General features: G+C 39.4%; 1 protein-coding gene across 5 annotated transcripts in view; it reads left to right on the top strand.

Moving 5' to 3' along the window:
• The first annotated feature begins 1,109 nt into the window (after nt 1-1,109).
• The window catches only part of GREM2 (gremlin 2, DAN family BMP antagonist), a 50,371-nt gene continuing 43,515 nt past the window's right edge, over nt 1,110-7,965 (top strand). For 2 of the 5 annotated variants that reach the window (XM_005300512.4, XM_065589097.1), the window contains exons 1-2: nt 1,110-1,360; nt 7,815-7,906. Coding sequence is in view for 1 of the 5 variants with exons in the window: in XM_065589096.1 (XP_065445168.1) it covers nt 1,363-1,403 (41 nt within the window). In the remaining 4 variants the exon portion in view is untranslated. Of the gene's footprint in view, nt 1,404-7,814; nt 7,907-7,965 lie in introns of all 5 variants that reach the window. The other 3 variants (XM_065589099.1, XM_065589096.1, XM_005300511.4) reach the window with 3 other exon arrangements.

The following is a 7,965-nucleotide window of genomic DNA, read 5'->3' as shown; positions in this document are numbered from 1 at the left end:
CCTGCATGTCAGATGCCACGGTGTGCTAAATTTGGGTAAACGGTGACTTTTAATGACAACCAATGCATCTTACTTAATTCAACAGCCCCAGTCAAGTATGTGTCATAGCCTAAATTAAGGATGCATCTAGTATCACGGATACATTCTGTTCTTCCTAATTTTCATAGGCAATCGTGCCAACATGTTTACAGGAAATGTTACAACATCTTCCTGCACCAAGAGAACCCAAAACAACCTATTTATCTGTGTTGACTATACTCTTGTTTAAAGAGAGAGTCATACTAAAGGCACAGGCTTGTCTGTTTTCTCAGACGATAGGACCCTGGCTGCGAAAGAATCCTACCCTACAAGCCACCTTGCCCCATCCTATGAAAGAAAAAGAGCAGCCCCAATATTCCAGCAGGAAGCAGGAGTCATTTCAGTTGCTCTGATGAAATAAATTCAGATTCAGGGAAGAAGTACCTTGGCATCATGGTTTCTTTTTCTGTGTAAATGGCACGATTTGATGCAGATTACAAATGGCTTCCTTTCCTTCAGTAAACAAAAATTGGAATACTAGCCCAAATTCTACAAGGAAACCAAAGCAAACACAGGCAACGAGGACTTTGTCCTGCTCAGTTGACGATTTCACCATTTTGTCCCCCAGGTAATTAGGCTCTGCAAGCTTTTAATTTTACTAGTAAGGGGTTAAAAAAAAAAGTCAAGAAAACCAATGTGTTTGAATGTCAAGCATTGCACACAATCACAACCTTCATGTACTCTTAACATTGCAGGTCCTTCAATAAAAGGAAGAAGATCTAAAGGGGCTGTTTTGGGGTGGGTTAGTACAGGGAGGATTTCCCTACAAGGGCTTGGATTGGAAGTCTGATTTTAAAAGAAATGGTAAAGCTGACCACACGGTTGTAAATCCACAGCCTGGAAGGAGGAAAGCAGAAATACAGCGAGCGACTGAAGTGTCTGTAGCTGCAATGTTTGTGGGTTAGATGAGAAACAAGCGCTGAGTGGAGAGGGGGGCGGGTGGAGGCAGGGGGTGGCTGGTGTGATTTGTTTGGTGATCAGAGCCAATAGAAAGCTTAGTCTTTGATGATATCCCCACGCAGTGCCTGAGAAGAGTCAGTGCTGAGCCTCCAGTGTTCCTTTCACATCTGCACCAAAGCTAGCCTGAGACCCTGCAAAGCAAGGCATGCGCTCCTCATTCGCAGCTCTTTTAAATTGAGCTCTTATGGGCATCTGCAGCAGCCTGGTTGAGTCAGAACTGAAAGCAGCAGCAGCAGTGGGAGACTACACTTAATCACTCCATTGGATATATAATAATCTCCAGGACACAGGGAACTGAAGAAAACCCCTCAGCTGGTTGCAGGTATGGAGATCATCATAGCTTATCTGAAGCAGAAGAATTTGATGTTAGTTACTGCACATTTATAAGATATTGTTATTTATTTTGCAGGAATTAATTCCCCCCCCCCCTTAAAGTTCTGTCATTTTCTCCTCCTGTTTAGAAAGGAGGAAAAAATACACCTCATCTCTCAACTCATCCTGCAGATTTTGAGGAAACAATACTTAGTCCTGTACTAAATTTGCACAGTGCAAGAAGAATCACAATACTCAGTGGAAAGAACAGATTGTAGCTTTTCCCCATTTTAAAGTGATTCCGTGTGTGCAATAGTTATCTCCTTGTGAAAACTTAACTGCCCAGATTTAGCACATTCAATTTGAAATGATCTACAGTACAAAGCAAGTAGCAGTGTTATCATTTTAAAGTAATAGCTTACTATTTTCTCAATATTGTATATTGTGCTCATATGTCCTTCATGTGGCAAGTTCCCATGAGGCATGTAACTAAATTAATATGAGCAAGCTATCGGGTGTCTGTAGGTCTAGGTTTTATTTTGAACAGCATTCTAAGATAAGTTAACTGCATGACTTACAAAAAAAAAATCCTTTGGGTAAAAGTATGAAAAAAATCCCTAACTGGAACCTGTGCCCCTTTGTACCTTTCTTTCTTTGCTTTGGGTTAATTATGGTTTGTGATTATGAAACCCCATGAGGGATCAGCTCCAAGAACAAATAGTATTATTTTTTTAATAGTCATGAGTTAGAAATATATATGCAGTATTTCCCCCTGCAAATGAGGATTATACTAATACAAACCCATGTCTGTCTGTCTCACAGTGAGATAGATCCTGCTTGATTGTCTGTCTGATAAAGCAATGGAAATGTTTGCATTTCCATAGGTCTGACAAAACTGGAGTCTCAGGTCTTAAAAAAAAAAAAATAAAAAAAAAATTGCAATGGCATTTGGCTGAGCGACTCCTATTTTTAGGACAGGTTTGTAAAAGTGGTTATATAACTTTATTTCTGGTGGATTTTAGAGGACAAAATTAACAGCTCATAACAAGTTAAACCTTCTGTTCTCAAGAATCCCCCCCAAAAGCTGAAGTTAAAGTCCTGTTGAACACAGTTGGATGAACTTCAGTTTTAACAGTTTAACTGTACAAATAACTGTGGAAAGAGTAGTTTCTATAATGAAAACTTAGATTAGGAATCTAAACAATCCTGTTGAATAACAAGCAACAGGTGCAAGAACAAGCAGAATTCACTCACTGAGCCCTAATTAGCACTCTGCATATCAAACCACTTCAAGGCTACTGCATTCAAAGCCACTATGAAATCAACATCACTTCAGGCTCACTTACTTCCCACCAATGCATATATGGTATATGTACTGTGTTTCTGCAGGGGATTTATTTTCTTCCCAATGTTTAACGCCAAGTAGCAAGTACTGTCCAAAATATTTGCTAAAGCTGTTTGTTGCTGTTGTTGTTTATTATTATATTGTTAACCTTGAAGTATATTTCTTAGAACTTTTTCCTTTTTAAACATTAACATTAAGACAGGGGGAAATAACAATTTTTTGTTAGCAAAAATAAGTTAGACTACACTATTCATTTCTTAATTTAACAGACACAAGGTTTAGTTGTCAGCGTACCAGGCCGGGATTCAGGACATCTGGGTTCTATTCCAGTTTGTGCCACAGACCTTGGGAAAGGGGCTTAACCTCTCCAGCTCTGTTTCCCCATGGGAATAATACTCCTCTTCTACTTCTTCCATCCCAAGGAAGGGAACATGGAAGATCCCGAATGCAGCAGCACTAGTGTGTTTTCACAGCCCATGAAGAGAGGGTGACTGAGGACGCTGAATGCCCTCAGAGTGTCCAAAGCCAATATGCTATGAGTGTTCTATACATGCTAGAATAGAGAGGGGCTTTGGTGTAAAGACATGGACAGTTTATCCGTGACTTTGTAGATCTGCTGGCAAACCCCCATATGTTGATTTTGGGGGAGGAATGGGGTGGATTCTATTCTCCCCAACCCTCATAGATTGCCACAGTAACCTCTTACACAATGCTCAGTCACTTGGGCTTTGCACAGGGAAGAGGATTTATCTGTTAATGACAGTTAAGCACTTTGATGTCTTCAGATGGAAGGTGCTATGGAAGTGTGAAGTATTATGAGGAGGAGTCAAATCTGATCACAGTGAAGATAGAAAAGATGCACAAAGTGAAAATCCATTAACCTGCAATGTAGGATGGAGTCCCCTGTATTCCAGACTGATACATTCAGTCACTTCAGGTGCCCTGAGTCACTCCTCCATCCCTCTTTAAGATCTACTTAATTTGCAATGTTTATTACTTTCGAAGGTATTTAAACTATTTTGCTTCTACTGCATCAGATGGAAAAGATTTGAATGGAAAAAATATATCTGAGATGTCCACTGAGCATTCAGGGCAATATTGACTAATGGTGGTGACCAAAGCTAAATCTAGATTCCAGGGATAGAATTTATGAAGGTGTAAACCCACTAGACCCAAATAAACTCCTGCTGTGGTTTTGTTTACCCCAAATGGAGAAAATTTATTTACAAACACCTGGTGGATTCTTGTGGTGCTATAGGTAAGGATTCTGCAGGAAACTCAAAACCGAATCCTGTGGGTCTATGGCTGAATTTGGGGAGCGACACCCCTTTGTGGATCAGGACCCCACTATTCTCCTCCAAAACAGCACAACAGGATTATACATCATGGTGCCATTTGCTTCCTTATTACAGCTGCACATTTTGGGGAGTCAATGTAGGTCAGACAAGCCTTGAGCCCTAGCAACTTGCTGCAGACTCTGGGCTCCCTTCCCAGAGAGCATGGCTACCCCTTGGGTCTTGCTCCACTGCCCACACAGCCTCTTCTTATGGAAGAGTTTTTTGCCAGGTTCGCATAACAGGAGCCTGCAGCTGTCGCAGCTGCCTTCTTCACATTTCCTGTCCCACTTCTGCACACATGTCTCTCCCCAATGCTAAAAGGGGAGAATTTGACATGTATTACTCTGTTCTAAGACTTTAGATGTATTGTTTGGAAGCAGGTAAATCTGTTAGATGACCAGCAATACAATAAGAATTTATTTGAACAGTGATGTCCTGTGTTTGTCTTGGGAGTGTGAAAATGGAAGTTGGGATCATGAGTGGAAGACTGATTAAGTGATTGTTTGTTTGATGCTAGTCATCCTTGGTCCATAGCCAATGGTAGAAGGTTCACTGCTTTTAAATTGTATTGCTGCTCTGTCCTTCATGCAAGATCCTGCTGTTGAAAAGAGCTCATGAGACATTTTTTTTGGGGGGGGGGGAAAGGGGTGAAAAATCTAACCCAACAAATATTGTCCAAAACCCAAAAATACCAATTTGGAAATGTTGAAAAAATTTGACAGAAGACTGAAAATTCTATTCAGAAACGTGCCATGGTGCCTATTGGAAGTTTACTTTGGTTGCCTCATGCCCCCATTCTATCCTATAGTCCAAGATCTCTGGCTAGACTATGTCACCCATGATGCAGCATGGCCACCCTTCTTTATGAGCTGCTGCAGTGCATTGTGGGGGTTCCTGGCTGTAGCACATCATGGGAGATGTAGTCTGGTTGCAAAGCGTGGATGCTAGTAGAGCGTTGGGGTCATGAGGTCCTCCGGAAAAACTACTCCCAGAAGGCACTGTCATGGCATTTCAGATTTGAAAATTTTCAGTTTTCAGCCATAAACCCAAAACATTTTGGTTTTGAGGTATTTGAGGTCTTTTTTTAAAAACGAACACTAGATATTTTCACCAAAAGTTGACCAGCCCTATTATTAGGGGCCTTTTAACCCTTTTAATCCAGCAGCAGAGGACAGCTGTCGTGCTGCAAAATAGTGGGTATAGTCTTTCCTTCAAAATATCTGTATTGTACATGCTGTTCATATATCCTCCGCTATATCCCAGGTGTAAGCTGTACATGTAAAGCTGAGATGTCCATGCTGAGCCTCATAGTTGCCCTAAGATTGCCAGAATGACTGGACTGACTATTCCTAGTAATTATAATTCAGTAATTGCAAAATCATAGACGTTCAAGATGGAACAGCTCTATGACTAGAGATCATCTACTCCATTCCCATTGTTCTCAAAATTGCTGCAGCCTGCTTCAGAGGAGAGAGACCCACTGTGGTCTCATAGGAACTATTTCTTTTTCCATTCTTATAGTGTTAGTCTGCTTTGCTACTTGTGTATGAAAACGTAACACAATCTACATTTAAATGTTATACATGATGTAATTACCTCAGCTACTCTTGCAAGACCATTCCAGAGGCTATTTTCATAGAAAGCCTACTATTTATTCTTCCCTGGTTTGACCCTTTTTTCTTTTTTTCTTTTTTAACATTGGTCTTTATAAGAGTGAGACAGTGACAAATGGCAGGTTATTGCTACGGTACTGGAAGATTTAGCAAAGTCTGCTTTCCCTGGATACTGCATCACCATTGTCATATTAATTTTAATATGCACATCATCTTCTTCAAAGGAATGAAATAATAAACTCCTCTACCATTTCAGATTACTTTAATATCAATATATAGGAGACATTTATTTGAAGAAATTCATCCAGTTATAGGGAAAACCAGAGGAAATAAAGATTCTGATCTATCCAAGTACAGTAACTCTCCTAAAGATCTGTTATCTCTGGTTATATCAGACTTAGAAAGCAATTTTAAAGACAAATTAGGATAATTGACATACTCTAAGAAAAGAAAACATAGTATTCACCCCCAAAATTTCATTTTTTTTGAAAACCGCTTTCTCTAGTGTGTGATCGCCAAAGCACAAATACAACCTTCATGCTATGGATTTATCAGCAGTGCAACATTAAAGCTTTCTTCTCTTATAATTTATTTAAACAGTGAGGTGAAAAAGAACACAGAGAACACCCAAGAGCTCATGCTTAGTTGACTTTGTCTTGTACAAACATTGTTGACATGAAAAATATTATTCAACCCAGTGCTAGAACTGTGATTCTGAAGTCTGAGGGAACTTAATCTTATAATCCATTGAAAACTAGCTGCCTTTCTTTGTTTGTATGGAGCTCTATCATGGATTCCAACTCCAAGTTATCCACTATGCTACCTTGCTATAATAATAGCACTTAAGGATAGTAAAGCAATGTCTGATATTTTGCTTTAGCACTAATGAAAGATAAACAGAAGTGTTGTCAGTGTACAATAGAAATAATCCTGACAAGAAACAGTTTTCCCTGGTACAAACGTAAGGCCAGATCTTACTTCTAATGAAGCCAAAACCAGTTGGATTGAAATGAAGCAGAATCTGCTGCCCATAAACATCAGGACACTGGCCAGTCTCCATGTGGATGATATCTGGAAGCTAACCATGTTAAGATTTTGGTTAGCAGGTCAGAGAGGGGTTGTGTCAGAGGAGGCAAAAACTCATATACAAAATACATACCAACCCAACTTTCTGCTGACCGATGCCTTCAGTCCAGACATGCGCTTCTTATATGACCCACCTCCTTTGTGCCACTTTCTGATCTATTAATGTACTGGGCACCAGCAGCTGGGCATCAGGTCAGAATGCTGGTCCTAGGAACAAGGAGGTGTGTCAAGTGAAAATATAATAAAATATCTTCAAATATACACATTATTGGGTAGATCCATTAATCAGCCACATGATTTTTATTGGGAAGTTATCATTCAGATTTAGACTAAATGTATCCCTGGTGAAAGCCTATTGCAGTTAGTGGGGCTTACACCAGGGAGAGAATTGACACTTTGGGCCTGATGGTTCACTACTGATGACCAGGGAAGTTTTGGCGTAGATTTCAATGGGAGCAAGTTTGGATCATTTATTCTTCAAATAATGACACTTACAAATTTGAGGCAAAGTTATAGGCACTTTATAAATAACATATGTAGATTCAGATAGAAGGACATTTCCATCCGTCACTCTAAATTGATCCTTCACTGAAGGATCAAAATGAAGAATTTATGACATCACAAGCCTATCTGTAACCAAAGACTTTAGATGTCATATACATAGATTATGAAAGAAAACTCATTTTAGTCAAAAATAGCAGGGAGACCAGTGAAAATGCTGGTAAGTCGCAGTGTTTTTGTCTAAACCTTCTTTATTCTGAAATGACTCGGTCTTCTTGCCAGATCACTTAGACAGTTGAACAAATGCTGCAACCCTTCATCCGAGATTGAAAAGTCAAAGGCAGAAGAATAGCTTCAGATCATGGACATTATAGTCCAAATTTACCTTACTTTCTTAAATGAAATGATACCAGATATGAATTTAGGCCATTGTTTAAAATTCCAAGATAAATTCCACCTTTGTCTATCAGAAATCCATTCTAAACGATGAGAGATTTTAAAATACAAATTGGACCATAATAAATCCCTCTTAGCTTCCTGCATTTAAAAATATCCTCTTCTCCTTGTGTTTCTTCTTTATAGGACAACATTGAGCAAAACACTTTGCCACAGGCTGCTATGTATGATTGGATATGGAATTTTGACCAGGTGCCAATTATTATCCTTTAATCCAGGTATAGCGCTTCAAGCTAGAAAATGTTGACAATTTCAGTGTTTCTATAGTTGCCTTTAA

The sequence above is a fragment of the Chrysemys picta genome, chromosome 3, assembly GCF_011386835.1.
Source record: "Chrysemys picta bellii isolate R12L10 chromosome 3, ASM1138683v2, whole genome shotgun sequence".
Classification (NCBI taxonomy): domain Eukaryota; kingdom Metazoa; phylum Chordata; order Testudines; family Emydidae; genus Chrysemys; species Chrysemys picta.
The sequence above is the reverse complement of the archived record's forward strand: the minus strand, read 5'-3'. Positions and strand labels throughout refer to the sequence as shown.